Here is an 18,228-nt window from a genome sequence, read left to right as displayed (position 1 = left end):
TATTATTCACCAGATATTACAGTTTCTAGAAAGTGTTTGTTTCATTATTTAATTCTGCTTCCTTACACCACTTGCTCAAAAGATTTCCTTTGTTGATTTCTTTTGTTACAAAGCAATGGTTATCACTCTTCAGGTGAGCTAATTTACAGAAAAGATTTTTGAATGCAATATGATATCAAATGGATTGGCACATGAGAATAAGATTAGTCTTGAGATAATAAAGCACCCCACATCATATAGTTTTCCCTATCATATCAATCTATTCATTGGTACTTAATGACTGATTGTAATATTCAGGTGAGCTAAATTATCAATGTGCACTTACTTTCGTGCATCAAAAAGATCAGAAAATGAAATGTGTGGTCAATTTTATTTCCTTTCATTACAAATTACTGATATAAATTCATTTCACCATTGGTGTACAATCTCTCATGTGAGCTAAGTGCGCATGAGTGTTGCGATTGACATTTCTTAATTCAAAACATTAATTAAATTAAAATTTTCCTTTAGAATAGGTTTCAAATCAAATATTTTTCTATGAGTACTCTCAGTCCTTTGATGATTTTCCTTAATGGCTGCTAGCTTCTACGTGCTTATATGGCTGCTGCTTAGTGGCTGCTAGCTTCAACCTGGTTTAAATAAAGGACATTATTATTATAAGTACAGGCGAGAAGTGTATCAATTTTCTCATAATCAGTTAATACGTATGAAGGTATATCGTAGAATAATGACCGCGGCCTTCTTTTAATTAAATGATTGAATATTGTTTAACGTCCCTCTCGAAAATATTTCACTCGTAAGAAGACGTTACCATTGCCGGTGAAGGGCTGCAAAATTTAGGCCTGTGCTCCGCGCATACGGGCTTTGAGCTGGGAGAGATCTTTATCGTGCCACACTTGCTGTGACAAGGGACAATGGTTTTTGTGGTCTCATCCGACGGACCGCCCCATTTAGTACTGAGGACATATTCTAACCCGGATCCCCACAGGATAATTCTTTTGATCTTTGCAATAACTGTGGTAGAATAACATGCAAGGTGAAGATAACGAACAGTGATCAATCTCATAACTCCTATAAGCAATACAAAATAGATAGTTGGGTAAACATGGACCCCTGGACACACCAGAGGTGGGATCAGGTGCCTAGGAGGAGTAAGCATCCCCTGTTGACCGGTCACACCCACCGTGAGCCCCATATCCTCATCAGGTAAACGGAGTTATCCGCAGTCAAAATCAGTGTGCCAAGAACGGCTTAACAATCGGTATGAAACACGTCAGACAGCATTTGACCCAATATGAGGTTGTACTGAGGAACTAGATCGTTATAACGACCATAGAATTTGCGAAATGCTGACTTCAATCGAGACTGTTGAAATCCCTGTACCATCAACTTGTTTGTCAGTAGCTTACCTCGATTTAAAAACTGACTATACCCAGAACAAGCTCTTGCATATCGAATCAGTTGAGATATATAAACACCATATGCAGGTGATAATGGAATATTGCTACATAGATATGGGAAGTTGACGATGGAGAAGCTGAAATCATTCCGTTTGTCAAACAGTTGAGTTGTCAGTTTGCCGTTAATGTCTACTTTCAGTAAAATATCTAAGTATGAAGTAGAAGTGGACGACTCTGTGACTACATATGACTACCCTTGGCAAACACCCTTTCCTGATGAACACTGTTGAATCCTGTTTGTTTATATTCATCAGTCATCTCGCTAAGGAGAAGCAATCTGTTAGTCTCTCTTGTACAGTTATAGCTTTACATTGTTTGGTAATGAACAGGAAACCAAAAACAAAACTTACTTTAAATGAGAAACCTTAAAATATGCAAGGTGAAGATAACGAACAGTGATCAATCTCATAACTCCTATAAGCAATACAAAATATGTAGTTGGGTAAACACGGACCCCTGGACACACCAGAGGTGGGATCAGGTGCCTAGGAGGAGTAAGCATCCCCTGTTGACCGGTCACACCCACCGTGAGCCCCATATCCTCATCAGGTAAACGGAGTTATCCGTAGTCAAAATCAGTGTGCCAAGAACGGCTTAACAATCGGTATGAAACACGTCAGACAGCATTTGACTCAATATGAGGTTGTACTGACGAACTAGATCGTTATAACGACCATAGAATTTGCGAAATGCTGACTTCAATCGAGACTGTTGAAATCCCTGTACCATCAACTTGTTTGTCAGTAGCTTACCTCGATTTAAAAGATGACTATACCCAGAACAAGCTCTTGTATATCGAATCAGTTGAGATATATAAACACCATATGCAGGTGATAAATCTTTTCCAGTTTCTGTCCAACTTCCTGTGTACCCAATGAACGTAAACTGTACAAGTTGTTCGGTATTATTTATTACCAAACGTATTTCTAATTCATTCAATGCTGATCCTGTAAACTAGTATCTTTAAAGTAAAATACTAGTTAGTTTATATTCTGCGTACATTGATTAGGATTGCGAGTGGATGTTGGCAATATGAACATTGTAATTAAAAGATTTATGTAGCGCCCTATCAACATTCGTTCTCTAAAACGCTTTACAAATGTGAGAGAAAAGATAATATAAAATCGATGTGCACATACATGTGAATGAAATATTCATAGTGTCTGATTTAAAATGCATAATTATTACTTATTAATATATAGCGTCTAATGTAATGATATGATTACCCTAATAACATATAAAACAATTTAAAACAACCCTTAGGAATAATTAAATACATAATAAGGACATTAATATAAATGTACACAACATAATTCTCATCCGCTGTAAATAATATACTTTAGTGTTTATGTCTTACTTGAGAATGCAATGTACGATAATTGCGACAACGATAACAAATCCGGATCCAGCAGAGGAAAAGATGATGATGAAAGTATTATCTGAAACAATATTGAATTCAAAAGATTGTTATTCCTGAAGAGGGGAAATCTTTCAGCCATGAATTACTGGAATCATTGAGAGGTGAAGATAACAAACAGTGATCAATATCATAACTCCTACAAAGGTGAAGAGAACGAACAGTGATCAATCTCATAGCTCCTGTAAAGGTGAAGATAACGAACAGTGATCAATCTCATAACTCCTGTAAAGGTGAAGATAACGAACAGTGATCAATCTCATAACTCCTGTAAAGGTGAAGATAACGAACAGTGATCAATCTCATAACTCCTGTAAAGGCGAAGATAACGAACAGTGATCAATATCATAACTCCTGTAAAGGTGAAGATAACGAACAGTGATCAATCTCATAACTCCTACAAAGGTGAAGATAACGAACAGTGATCAATCACATAACTCCTATAAAGGTGAAGATAACGAACAGTGATCAATTTCATAACTCCTATAAAGGTGAAGATAACGAACAGTGATCAATCTCATAACTCCTATAAAGGTGAAGATAACAAACAGTGATCAATCTCATAACTCCAATAAGGAATACAAAATAAAGAGTTGAACAAGAGGTGGGATCAGGTGCCCCTAGGAGAAGTTAGCATCCCCTTTCAAATATTTTTTAAATTCACAGTGTCTGGTATAAGATATTAAAAGAAATAGAATAAACAGTACACAAAGTTAAAATTTTAACTTTGTGTACTGTTTATTCTATTTATATATATATATATATATATATATATATATATATATATAGAGAGAGAGAGAGAGAGAGAGAGAGAGAGAGAGAGAGAGAGATGATTATATATATATAATTATATAATCCAAACTATAAGTAAATACATGTATCAACACAAGAAATAGTATAAAAAAGAAAAATAAGAAAGCCGAATAAGTGCATGACCACTAAACAAGTTCCCTATGAGTAATGATGTATTCTCAACATCAGTAATACAAAAAATGCCTATGACCAAATTTTCGATACTTCAAAAGATCTCCGAGGATTGATAAGCTCAAACACCTATAGTTATGTATAAAAATTATAATTCTGCTACCAAATGAAGACTAATACCATCATATAATTTTTATATCAAAAGAAACCAATGGTGATTATCACATGAGGATAAATTAATTCTATTAGTATGAAATGGAAAAATAAGCTAAAATATTTTACATTGAACAAATGCAATCTTCGCTGAAAAGTTGAACACTTATTATTTCATTTATTAAATTCATAGCCAAGATAATGTATTGCTGTATGTACGAGGTACATGTACCTGCGCTCTGATAACAACATATGATATATGAAATCATTATGTAAAATGATATTATATTGCAATTTAGACGATTATGTTTTACAGATACTTACCTGTTCCCACGCAAAATCAACAAATATTTTTCAAACCATAAGGCCATGATCAGAAATATTGCGCGGTTTGTTTTCAGATTGATCAGATATTTCATATACAAAGTACATATGTACTTCATAAAACTAATCACAAAATTAGATCCAGTATCAAACTATTGGTATTCCTGACAGATCTCGATGAAATAAAACCGTAGCTTCTGTAAATGAAGGTTATAAGAATTGTTTTTGATGTGTTAGATAAAAATTATATTGCAATTGCATACATATTCTTGTAGTCGGGTAGCATCATTATATGACTTATTCCTTTGGTAGACCGAGAGGATATTATATATTATGACATTTTTCATTTTGTATGAGTACTTTACAGAGTGATAGATCATAATTAGATTTGCATTCTTGTCACATAAATGGATGAAACATTGACAAAGGATGACTATTTGCCAAATTTGGACAGATTTTTCGGTGCACAATGCCCATAGCACATATTAACTAATAGCTTATCAATATTTCTCTCAAATTATCCACAGGGATCGGAAAAGGATTATTAATGTTTAAACTCACCCCATCGATTAAAGAACTATGTAAGCCAGGCAGACACAATATTTTTCGTTGGGTTACTGACCTGGCTGTTCATCCTGTTCCGGACACTTCTTTCCATCGAAACCACAAACCGGTTCATCAGGAGGCGCGTTCTGGACACCCACTTTACCCTTCGGCCACCGACTAACTTCAGCTACATTCTTATTGCCCTTTGCATTAAAAAGATAAGAAATGGAGGTATTTATAGTATAATTTGAATATTACATGTAACATTCGTTATCGACATTATAAACCTTTGACATAAGAAATCGGTAGATGTTAACTCCTAGGTGCAAAAATTCCTTCTCGATAACACATTTAAATTCTAGAATATATATATATATATATATATATATAAGCACTAGAGTTCCAACAACACCCGATACCTCAAAGTGTCGGATCCACAACATGGATACAAGGTCAAATACAAAAAATTATACAAAGCACTAAAATGACCAACGACACGAACAACCAGATTGTCAAATTTTCGGGACGACCGAATGTGGCCAATATCAACAGAGCATAATAACAAAAACTACATATAAATAAATCTAGCACGACAACTACACTAATCTACAAACGTATTTACAACGCAGACTACATGTTTTTTGGTCTTTAGCCTTGCCAATCAATGTCAAAAGTCGAGCAAATTAGGACATGCCTTATTCGTCCAAAGAGCTGATCCAAAAAACAATCTTGAATGAACACGATAAAAATAAAATATGAAATGAACTAGGCTGCTTATTCTTTGTTTTTGTTTGGAGTTGGTCCACTTTGTTTAGATTAGTGTAGTTGTAGTGCTGGATGTATTTATATGTAGTTTTTGTTATTATGCTCTCTTAATATTGGCCACATTATGTAATTCTTTTTGTTTGTCCTGAAGAAGGGACGGGTCGTTCCGAAAATTTGACAATCTGGTTGTTCGTGTTGTTGGTCATTTTAGTGCTTTGTATATATAGATATATATATATATATATATATATATATATATATATATATATATATATATATATATATATATATATATATATATGCAAGGTGAAGATAACGAACAGTGATCAATCTCATAACTCCTACAAGCAACACAAAATAGATAGTTGGGCAAACACGGACCCCTGGACACACCAGAGGTGGGATCAAGTGCCTAGGAGGAGTAAGCATCCCCTATATATACATAGACATGATCAGTACGGGAATGTCTGATGTTGATTTAATTTCCTAGCTGCTTATTCTTTGTTTTTGTTTGGAGTTGGTCCACTTTGTTTACTTATTCAAACTTGTTATTTGCATTATTTCTCTCTCCAATTTTTGTTCATTTCATATCTTATTTTTATAGTGTTCATTCAGTTACATAGTTTATTTTCATTATTAGTTTTTTGTTGTTGATATTTTTTTCTTATTATTATCTTTTATAAATTATTTATTCTTAATGCATAGTTAAAATAGAATCTCTCTGGGTACGAGTTAGCTTTACTATTTGTCAACGTAATATGGTTAACTCGTTCCACTTGAGATTAATTAAGTCTATTTTCATCACTTCGTACATTTTGGATCAGCTCTTTGGACGAATAAGGCATGTCCTAATTCGCTCCGCTTTTAACATTGATTGGCAAGCCTAAAAACCAAAAAACAAGTAATCTGCGTTGTAGATTTGTGTAGTTGTAGTGTTAGATGTATTTATATGTAGTTTGTGTTATTATTCTCTGTTAATATTGGCCACATTATGTGATTCTTTTCGTTTGTCCTGAAAAAGGGACGGGTCGTCCCGAAAATTTGACAATCTGGTTGTTTATGTCGTTGGTCATTTTAGTGCCTTAAATATATATATATATATATTACCCCTCAAACTGTCCATTGATCTGAGATATTTAAAGAAGGTGTCAATAACGAATGAAAACATACCTCAAAATCCACTACTCGTTCACCTTCCCTAAAATATCTAATGGTGATAATTCTTGAAAACGTGCCGTTTTCTGACATATCTAGAACCTGGAAATCAAGATTTCTATCTCCCCGGGAATCTAGATTGACCTTTCCCGTCAAACCATTGATTTCCTCTGTAATGATAGAAATAAATAATACATGTAACCCGGCAGTAATGCCTTTTTTTTTTTAAATCGACAGAAGTAATGAAAGTTGAGATTTTGAAGGGAAAAAAACCGAAACAAAATGCATTACAAATACCTTCTTCCGTCAAAGTGGTGGCCATCTTAAACATATACTCCCCGTCATGTGGATTCTTCTTGTTTTCTTTCAAAATTTTGTCTGTTAGCAATGCCCACATGATTGTTGCATCATACAGATAGGGCGAGTAAGCATCAGGCTGAAATTTAAACGATAAGTAATGCTTATATATAAACCTTTCATAACCAGGCTCTCACAATTTGCTCACACAAGCATGTACTTAAAAGTACATAGTTTTCAGTGTTTAAGTGTTTGTTTTATAGTCAATATTAATTTACCAAATGAACCATGCCAACAAGAAAAGGAAAAAAAAAAGAAGAAAAACCAGAGCGTGTAAACACTTCATAAAAGGCATATAAATTTGTAAAATAGATTGATGAACGTAAAAAATGAGTTTCCCTCATAATGAAATGTTCTCAATTTTTAGTTAAATTATAATAGAACGATGACCCTTTTTTCAAAGAATGTTCATGTAAGATCTTTTAGCTAGAAACGCTATAATTTCTTTACATCTCCATATGAGTTAAGTATTCTCGAGAGGGACGTTAAACAATATTCAATCATCAATCTTTACATCCCATGTCTTGTAGCTTTTCTGGATTTGTATATGGTGTATTTTCATGATAGATAAGGCTTGCATAATTACTTATTGTGAAAGGCGAAGATAACGAACAGTTATCAATCTAAACTCCTATAAGCAATAATCGTCTTGTGATGTGTATCGCTTGAAATCTTAATCATGATATATTTTATAAAAAGGGCCACATTCGCTTCATTAATATACGGTTGTCTTCAAAATTTCCCCAATTGCCAACACAATTTTAACTGAAACAATGATGGCAAAATCTCCATTTTTCAGCATATTCTTTTTAGATCTATGGGTTTCTTTTATGACCAGATTTCATAATTTGTCAGAATAAACCAGGGGTGCTCAAACTTCTATTCTGATAAAGTATCAAACATGCATATCATGTTAAGATCGCCATTCGAGGTCAGTTTGTGAAAATGTAGAATTTCACGTGCATTACTCTGAAGGAGGTCGTTCTCTATAACTTGATGATAATACGAACACGTGATGATACCGATCAGTGTCATAAATCCTATAAAAATTAGAAATTTAACAGAAGGGCAAACACGGACCCCTGTACATACCAGAGGTGGGATCAGGTTCCTAGGAGAAGTAAGCATCCCTGTTGACCACACTTAAGAGCAAGGGTTCCGATTTAACTATGGAAGCTTCTCGCGGAATTAATACGAATTTTACGAATATCAATTTTCGCGTATAATAAGGAATAAAAAGTTTCAGAAATCAGAGTTTTTGCATAAAATATTTGTGAGTGTATAAGTAAATACGTACAAAACTGTAGTGAAAGACACTGACCCGAGTAAATTATCACTAAAAGGAATACATACCGAAGTATGCTGGTCAGGTAAATTCCAATTTGGATTCGTCATATTGCCATAATCAATAGCGACCTGTTTGAAGAGGTTCCAGTTTTCCTTTTCTAAAGGTTTCATCATAATCTACAATAAAATGTACAGATAATTATACATATTTACATGAAAAACATTTCAAAAACATACATAGCTAGATATTTTTCATTGCATTAAAACAATTGACATTTATCATACAGAAACCAAACAAAAGTATAATCGATTGACCTACGTGTAGGACTGGTTCAAATGCATCTTTGGCGATGTCGTCATACGAGTCGTTTCGACGCCAAACCCTGTCAGAGAACACATCATTCTCCATTTTGTCATAAGTGTAGAGCTATAAGTGTAGAGTGAATGATTCCATTACATCTAACTTACAAATCAAAGTTATTGTAGAGTGAATGATTCCATTACATCTAACTTACAAATCAAAGTTATTGTAGAGTGAATGATTCCATTACATCTAACTTACAAATCAAAGTTATTGTAGAGTGAATGATTCCATTACATCTAACTTACAAATCAAAGTTATTGTAGAGTGAATGATTCCATTACATCTAACTTACAAATCAAAGTTATTGTAGAGTGAATGATTCCATTACATCTAACTTACAAATCAAAGTTATTGTAGAGTGAATGATTCCATTACATCTAACTTACAAATCAAAGTTATTGTAGAGTGAATGATTCCATTACATCTAACTTACAAATCAAAGTTATTGTAGAGTGAATGATTCCATTACATCTAACTTACAAATCAAAGTTATTGTAGAGTGAATGATTCCATTACATCTAACTTACAAATCAAAGTTATTGTAGAGTGAATGATTCCATTACATCTAACTTACAAATCAAAGTTATTGTAGAGTGAATCATTCCATTACATCTAACTTACAAATCAAAGTTATTGTAGAGTGAATGATTCAATTACATCTAACTTACAAATCAAAGTTATTGTAGAGTGAATGATTCAATTACATCTAACCCACAAATCAAAGTTATTGTAGAGTGAATCATTCAATTACATCTAACCCACAAATCAAAGTTATTGTAGAGTGAATGATTCCGTTACATCTAACCCACAAATCAAAGTTATTGAAGTATGCTTGGATGTCTGGAATCGTAGAATGAACATGGTAACCATAGGTATCTAAATGTATGGGCTACTGTAGGTCATTGATTTTCGCTAGGGTCTAAATTTCGTAGTTTTCATAAAAAACTAAAATTATAATCATCTATGAATATGAGACAGTGAAGCAACTCTATAATGACCTATTTTTAGTAAGTAACTTAAAATCACTTATTTTTTCATAAATAACTGTAGAATCAATGATTTTCAATGTAAAACTTATACGGTACCAATTTTGATGCACCACATGCGCATTTCGACAAATAATGTCTCTTCAGTGATGCTCAACCAAAATGTTTGAAATCCGAAATAACAATGAAAGTTTAGAGCTAAATATAGCCAAAAACAGAGTGCCCAAAAAGTGGAGCCAAATTCGTCCAAGGATAAGAGCTATGCATGAGGGAGGTAATCCTTAATTTTGAAATGAATTTCTAAATTTTATAACAGCAATTAAATATACATCCGTATTTTCAAGCTAGTAACGAAGTACTTAGCAACTGGGCTGTAGAGACCCTCGGGGACTAACAGTCCACCAGCAGAGGCCTCAACCCAGGGGTCATAATGGAAAACTTATACGGTACCAATTTTGATGCACAAGATGAGCATTTCGACAAATGTCTCGTCAGTGATGCTCAACTGAAATGTTTGAAATCCGAAATAACAATGAAATTTTAGAGCTATTATAGCCAAAAACAGCGTGCCAAAAAAAGTGGAGTCAAATTCGTCTAAGGATAAGAGCTATGCATAAGGGAGATAATCCGTAATAAGTAGCTGTAGAATTACTGATTTGCAATAAGTAGCTGTATAATTACTCATTCGTAGTAACTAACTGTAGAATAAATGATTTTTAATAAGTAACCGTAGAATTACTTATTTTTCATAACTAACTGTAGAATAACTGATTTTTAATAAGTAACCATAGAATTACGTTTTTTTCGAAAGTAAATGTAAAATCACTAATTTTTAATAAGTAACTATATAATCACATATTTTTGATTAGTAACTGTAGAATCACTTATTTTGCTGTAGAAGTATCTTATTTGATGTATTGCTTTTACATCTGTAATTATTGTCACAAATGGTCAATTTTGATTCACTATATACTAGAATGTTTTCGCATGTTCACAGACATGCATGGATTAAATTGATTTTTACGAAATTGCATCAATAGATATTTGTAGTCAATAAAATATCATCTGAGTGCGCATTATCATATGTTGATTGGAAGAAGTAAATCATGAATAAAATATCTTACATCACCATGAATGCAGAGGAATGCATATTCCCCATCGCTCATTCCAAGTCTATGGGCAATCAGCATGTATCTCCGCATATCTAACCAGGGCAACGCCATTACGACAACTGAAAATTAGAAAAGTAAAAGTTAACAAATATTGTAATATAATTTTTCTCTTATCTACTCGACTTGTGAATCATATAGATGTAGGATTACTTTTATAGACAGCGTATCATCTTACATATGCATGCTTATAACTGCCATTGGTACAGTATTCGCTCGCAACAGAGTTGAAGTAGGGAGATAGTGAACTGACTGTCCTTTCAAACGTTTTCACTTTTGGATGATTGTTGTACGAACCCGTGTTCAAAATCTAAGACATCTAATCTTATCAATATCTCAGGAATGTTAGGTTGTATAACTGAATGTTTTAATGGTTTTAATTATTAAATGCAGGAACTTTGGAATTCCTTTTACAAGATTTTGCATTCACTAACACTTTCTGGGGATGCTTTCATAATTTTTTTTATCTGCTTTTAAGGTTAGATATAAAAAGTTAGAGTCACTGGAAAATCAATTCAAAATTTCTTTTAGTGATTTCATCTTGCACATAGATTTATTTGATTTAATATCAAACTTGATTAAGTATAATAATATCAGTGTTGATAAGATATTGTTAGCTATTTATTAAGCATGGTAATATCAGTGTTAATAAGACACTGTTCGCTATTTATTAAGCATGGTAATATCAGTGTTAATAAGGCACAGTTTGCTATTTATTAAGTATGGTAATATCAGTGTTAATAAGATACTGTTCGCTATTTATTAAGTATGGTAATATCAGTGTTGATAAGACACTGTTCGCTATTTATTAAGTATGGTAATATCAGTGTTAATAAGACACTGTTCGCTATTTATTAAGTATGGTAATATCAGTGTTAATAAGATACTGTTCGCTATTTATTAAGTATGGTAATATCAGTGTTAATAAGACACTGTTCGCTATTTATTAAGTATGGTAATATCAGTGTTGATAAGACACTGTTCGCTATTTATTAAGTATGGTAATATCAGTGTTAATAAGACACTGTTCGCTATTTATTAAGTATGGTAATATCAGTGTTAATAAGATACTGTTCGCTATTTATTAAGTATGGTAATATCAGTGTTAATAAGACACTGTTCGCTATTTATTAAGTATGGTAATATCAGTGTTAATAAGATACTGTTCGCTATTTATTAAGTATGGTAATATCAGTGTTAATAAGATACTGTTCGCTATTTATTAAGTATTGTTATATCAGTGTTGATAAGATACTGTTCGCTATTTATTAAGCATGGTAATATCAGTGTTAATAAGACACTGTTCGCTATTTATTAAGTATGGTAATATCAGTGTTGATCAGACACAGTTCGCTATTTATTAAGTATGGTAATATCAGTGTTGATAAGACACTGTTCGCTATTTATTAAGTATGGTAATATCAGTGTTGATCAGACACAGTTCGCTATTTATTAAGTATGGTAATATCAGTGTTGATAAGACACTGTTCGCTATTTATTAAGTATGGCAATATCAGTGTTGATAAGACACAGTTAGCTATTTATTGAGTATGGTAATATCAGTGTTGATAAGACACTGTTAGCTGTTTATTAAGTATGGTAATATCAGTGTTAATCAGACACTGTTCGCTATTTATTAAGTATGGTAATATCAGTGTTGATCAGACACAGTTCGCTATTTATTAAGTATGGTAATATCAGTGTTGATAAGACACTGTTCGCTATTTATTAAGTATGGCAATATCAGTGTTGATAAGACACAGTTAGCTATTTATTGAGTATGGTAATATCAGTGTTGATAAGACACTGTTAGCTGTTTATTAAGTATGGTAATATCAGTGTTGATAAGATACTGTTCGCTATTTATTAAGTATGGTAATATCAGTGTTGATAAGATACTGTTCGCTATTTATTAAGTATGGTAATATCAGTGTTGATAAGACACTGTTAGCTGTTTATGAGTTTGTAACATGCACAGTCCCTGCTTGTCCCTTTGAGCTACTTTGGCAAATTGTAGGTAACAGATTTCTAGGGCAATTCAAAACTTTTTGTGTGATTTTTTCCTAGGCAATCACGTCAATATTTGATAGGTTTTGATGGTAGAGGTTGCGATTATCTTTTGTATGGTTACATATTTCCCCATTGTGATTTAAGTATCTGGTGAACAGGTGAAGAAAACGAACAGTGATCAATCTCATAAATTCTGTAAAGAATGCAAAGTTAAGAGTAGGGTAAGCACGGACCCCTGGACATACCAAAGGTGGGATTTGGTGCCTAGGAGAAAATAGCATTTCCTGTTGGCCGAGCATACCCGCAATGAGCCCTATCGGGTATAGAATCAGCTGAGAGAGAAATAACTCACCATGTTCTGGTGATAATGGATTATTGCTACATAAATATGGAAACTTGACAATAGAGAAGCTGAATTCATCCCGTTTGTAATAAAGTTAAGTTGTTAGTTTGCCGTTAGCATCTTTATTCAATAAAATATCCAAATATGAAGCAGATGTGGAAGACTCTGTGTTGTTGTTTATTTTGAGTTAATTGGGATATATCGAATCGACATATGAATTAGAATGAGCATTGTTAAAATATAAAAGTTTTTATTTAGAAGCTTTTGAATAAATTCAGCCTCAAAAGAATACAAAACAGGTTAGCTAATAAATGAGCACAAAATGTGCATATGGGAATTCCAACAGACTGTTGGAAGACCTGATCACCAATGGCTACGTAAATATTGTCAATGAGGAATTCCAACATCGCTTTTATAAAAAAATTTAAAAGTAGTTGTGCGTAGAATCAGAGTGTTTTGTAAAACAATTTTTGGATGGCCGGTCACTAGATATGAATATTTACGTGTTCCATTTTTATTGAAAAAGATATAATGTAAAAGGCATAGTCTTTAATTTATCGTATCTTTTAATCCTGTTTCATTTCTTAAATTTGCCATGTTGTTACATAAAATAAATTTGCAGATAATTTAGTGATGTGATAGACAATGTATGGTCAAAGAAATCTTACTTCTTGAATATCGTTTGATTTGAAGGAATATTTGCTCTATTTCTTTCTCTTCCATATCGTTGGAGACTTTAAAAGAGTTGACGATGGTGTACCAAGATTTACTCTCTTGTTCCCCGTTTTCGATAGATTCTTTCTCGGAAATAGCAGATGCCACTGCCCGGTATGGGTCCCGTTTGTCATACATTACCGCAAACTGTGACCACTTAAACAAAGACTGCATGTGGAACATCACTTTGGCTGGAAAAGAGTGAAGAATGATGAGTGACAATAGAGAAAAACACATACAGTAGACCATAGCGCTTTCTAATTCATATGTCTCACCTAACAAGATATATCCTTTGATGTCATGACTTTAAAACACTTTTATAATTAGTTTGATATAGGATTTAGCTTCTTCATGGGTGTTGATCAGATAGAAAAAAGATGAAGATAACGAACAGTAGTCAATCTCATAACTCTTATAAGTAAAAAAAAATTAAGATGTGGGCAAACACGGACCCCTAGACATACCAGAGGTGGGATCAGGTACCAAAAAGGAGTAAGCATTTTCTGTCGACAGGTCACACTCACCATGGGCCTTATATCTCGATCAGGTAAGCAAAATAATCCATAGTCAAAATCAATGTGTAAAGAATAGCCTAATGACCGGTATGAAACACGTCGAACAGCATTTAAGCCAATAATAGGTTATATTTACAAACTAGATCGTAATAACGACCATATAATTTGCAAAATGCTGACTTTAAACGAGACTGTTGAATCCCATGTAAAATCAACTTGTTTGTCAGTAGTCTGCCTTGATTTAAAAAATGATCATACACAGAACAAGGTCTTGGGTATCGACTCAGTTGAGATACATAAACACTGCATGGAAGATATAATGGAATTTTGCTACATAAATATGGGAAGTTGACGATGGGGAAGCTGAAATCATCCTTTTTGTCAAAAAGTTGAGTTGTAAGGTCGCTGTTAACATCCATGTTCAATAAAATATCTAAGTACGAAGCAGACTCTGTGGTGTCTTTTATTGCATTCACTGGGATATATCGAATCAACAAATGAATTGGAAAAGTTTGTTGTTAGTAGATAAAATGTCATAGATGCAAGGTGAAGATAACGAACAGTGATCAATCTCATAACTCCTATAAGCAATACAAAATAGATAGTTGGGCAAACACGGACCCCTGGACACACCAGAGGTGGGATCAGGTGCCTAGGAGGAGTAAGCATCCCATGTTGACTGGTCACACTCGCCGTGAGCCCTATATCCTGATCAGGTAAACGGAGTTATCCGCAGTCAAATATATCTAAATGTCGAGTTTGAAGGCTACAGCAAGAGATTTTTCTTCTGATGTAGAAACTTTTGAATAAATTCTGCCTCATAAGGATATAAAACAGGTCAGCCGATAAAGGGTAATAATTCGTGCCCATGAGAATTCCAACAGACTGTGGGAAGAACTGATCACTAAAGACTACGAAGATATTGTTAAAAGGAAGGAACATCTTTTTAATATCAACTTCAGAATACTTGTACGTAAAATCTGAGTCTTGTTTTACAATGTAATTTTTTAATGATTGAATACCAGATAATTGTGTTTATTTCTTTTTTCCATTTTTGTTAAGCAGGTAACTGTCCATGATGTCAAAAGGTGTAGTCTTTAATTCATCGTGAGGAATGATCGTGTAAAATGTTGAAAAGTGATACATTTTGATATTGTCGACTTGAGACTAAAAGTTTTTAAATTTTTTTTTTAGAATCCATATTTGATTTACACCACTTCTGGCATATATTGTGGCACAATAGTTTGATTTTTCTCCTTTCTCGGTTGTTAACATTTCCATGAGTAGCAAAGATAGGGACTTGGTAGAACATTTACTGGATCCAGCAATGTTTCTATGTTTGTGAGGGTTTTAGTGAAGTTTAGGAATCCAGTATAGTTACGGTAACTCATATTCATTCGTCCCATTGACTGGGATATTAAATTTGTTTAAATATGAAGCATGGTTTTGAAGAATTTTATCTTTTGAAATGGCAGTTGGATTATAAGTACTATTACCAAATGTAGAATTAATGTAAAGCTCGATTATAATAAAGTTGTAATAATGAGCTTTAAAAACTAAGACGATGTTGGTACAAACTTTGTCAGTCGGATCCAAAACATATTCCTTGTTTAACCTATCTAATTCTTTTATTACTTCTGGTTTACTAAAAATAGAAAGATAGATGGTACGCACGTTTGGTTTGATGTGCCTAATACGTTATTTTAATATTCCTCTTATACTTTTTACCCATTCCAACAAAGTATCAATTTCTTGTTTTTCATATTTAGCCAATCGCCTGGCATAATAGAGATGCAGTTCTGTCGTCATTGGAAAGACTGGGGTTCTCTGAATTTAAGATTGTATGCCAACATGCTTGGTGAATCAATAAATGAATTGAAATTAAAATAAGTGATTTCAGGTCATTTTCAACTATATCAACATCACCATTAATGACATGTCTGGTTGGACTATAGTTGAAAAAAGACGAAGAATAAGAACACGTAGGTGTATTGTATATTAACACGTCTATACATAGGTATTGTAAAATATGTTTGTAATTTAAAAAGTTTGGATTCAATAGGAGATATATATTTGTTATCTTCACACTTTCAGATGCTGGAATACAAGTTAAAAGAAATTAATCTTTTATCTTGTTCCCCTGCACGTGAGACACACGCCCCATCATCAATATCAACTATTTATATAATGCCCGTAGATACAGCCTTGTTTGTCAAACGTGTTTAATGTTTCAAAAAATATAAACTTTCATAAAACTAGTATAAAATACTTAAATATTGATGTGCGTCATTCCGATTACTAGTATAGGACTAGATATATACCTATGTGTGTCAGAAGTTGATTCCCCACAAAAATAAGAGGTTGATGAAAATCAAAATGGCACATTCCATAAAAACAATATTGAGGATCCCATAGTGGTCCCATACGTAGATCAGTGACCTTGGATGGAATAAGATTTGACAATCAGCAGTCCTATTATTTATTAGTTTACGGTTATTTTGTACACACAGTCAACATTAAATGACCTTTAACATTAACCGCTAATGTTACACAGAGTATTTTAATGTTAAATTTACATTAAGCATAATTGGCTCTGTATATCAGTTTAAATATTTTGGAACCTCTTTGTCAGCCATTCTAACATCATGTGAAATTTTCAAATACATTTTTATGATATATTTCCGTAAATTTTCAAAATCTCGTTGTATTTATGTTACATTCCTTATTTGTCCCAGGGGTTAGGATTAAAGTTCAACCTGGCCAGCGGAACTAGAGAGTAGACTTTTCGGTAACACTAATTCATTTCTACTGGCAGATGACTTGTTATTGTCTTCGGAAGAAATAAAATAACACTCTTCTATCTTTGAGGTGTTTGATGCTATGTAAAACTTGGTTTTAAAGATCCAGTAACTTTGGAAAAATGAGACATTTTATATTTGAAAATACGGATGTATATTTAATTGCTGTTATAAAATTTAGAAATTCATTTCAAAATTAAGGATTATATCCCTCATGCATAGCTCTTATCCTTGGACGAATTTGGCTCCACTTTTTTTGGCACGCTGTTTTTGGCTATATTTAGCTCCAAAACTTCATAGTTATTTCGGATTTCAAACATTTCGGTTGAGCATCACTGAAGAGACATTATTGTCGAAATGCGCATCTGGTGCATCAAAATTGGTACCGTATAAGTTTTACATATATATGATTAAATAGATAGATAGACAAGCATATCATGGTAAGTAATTCAACGAAAAAGAAAACAAATAACATGATGTATCCTATATGTATAATGTACGGTGGGAGAATGGTCCTGATTACTACATGTCAAAGGGAAATCAAAATGTTTGTTGTCGTACTTACGAAAGCGGTTTAAGGGTCCCAGAAAACGTACCAAAGTCGAGTACATTGTTTTATCTTGAAACTCTTCCTCTTGTGATACCCATCCAAATATAGGTGTATTCCAGTGTGACGCCAGAAGAGCAACGCCTCTCATACCTGAAAACAATTTTCGATAATTATACAATTATACACATGCACATACTACCTGTTTGTTACAGTATGGTATGATTACATATGACCAATTCCTGATGTGGAAATCAAAGCAACATCATTATCTCTTTTACAGGTGCTGGAAATACAATCGAAGTAGAATGATGTATCATTATGTGTACATTTTAATGGCATTTGTTGTTTTAGATGTATCATAGTTTTTCCTATAAAATAACGGAATTGCAAT

General features: G+C 33.1%; 1 protein-coding gene across 1 annotated transcript in view; it reads right to left on the bottom strand.

Annotated features, from left to right (window-relative positions):
• Positions 1 to 355: 355 nt before the first annotated feature.
• Positions 356 to 18,228, bottom strand: part of LOC125653117 (atrial natriuretic peptide receptor 3-like) — a 37,927-nt gene continuing 20,054 nt past the window's right edge. Inside the window, exons 3-12 of the mRNA XM_056159356.1 lie at positions 17,853 to 17,987; positions 13,929 to 14,165; positions 10,863 to 10,969; positions 8,708 to 8,815; positions 8,455 to 8,565; positions 7,042 to 7,180; positions 6,760 to 6,914; positions 4,901 to 5,027; positions 2,818 to 2,899; positions 356 to 629 (exon numbers count right to left, since the gene is read on the bottom strand). Coding sequence (XP_056015331.1) covers positions 569 to 629; positions 2,818 to 2,899; positions 4,901 to 5,027; positions 6,760 to 6,914; positions 7,042 to 7,180; positions 8,455 to 8,565; positions 8,708 to 8,815; positions 10,863 to 10,969; positions 13,929 to 14,165; positions 17,853 to 17,987 — 1,262 coding nt within the window. The 3' untranslated portion in view covers positions 356 to 568. The remainder of the gene's footprint in view (positions 630 to 2,817; positions 2,900 to 4,900; positions 5,028 to 6,759; positions 6,915 to 7,041; positions 7,181 to 8,454; positions 8,566 to 8,707; positions 8,816 to 10,862; positions 10,970 to 13,928; positions 14,166 to 17,852; positions 17,988 to 18,228) is intronic.

Source organism: Ostrea edulis, chromosome 3 (genome assembly GCF_947568905.1).
Source record: "Ostrea edulis chromosome 3, xbOstEdul1.1, whole genome shotgun sequence".
Lineage (NCBI taxonomy): Eukaryota > Metazoa > Mollusca > Bivalvia > Ostreida > Ostreidae > Ostrea > Ostrea edulis.
Note: the sequence above shows the minus strand (reverse complement) of the source record. Positions and strands in the feature narration are given on the sequence as shown.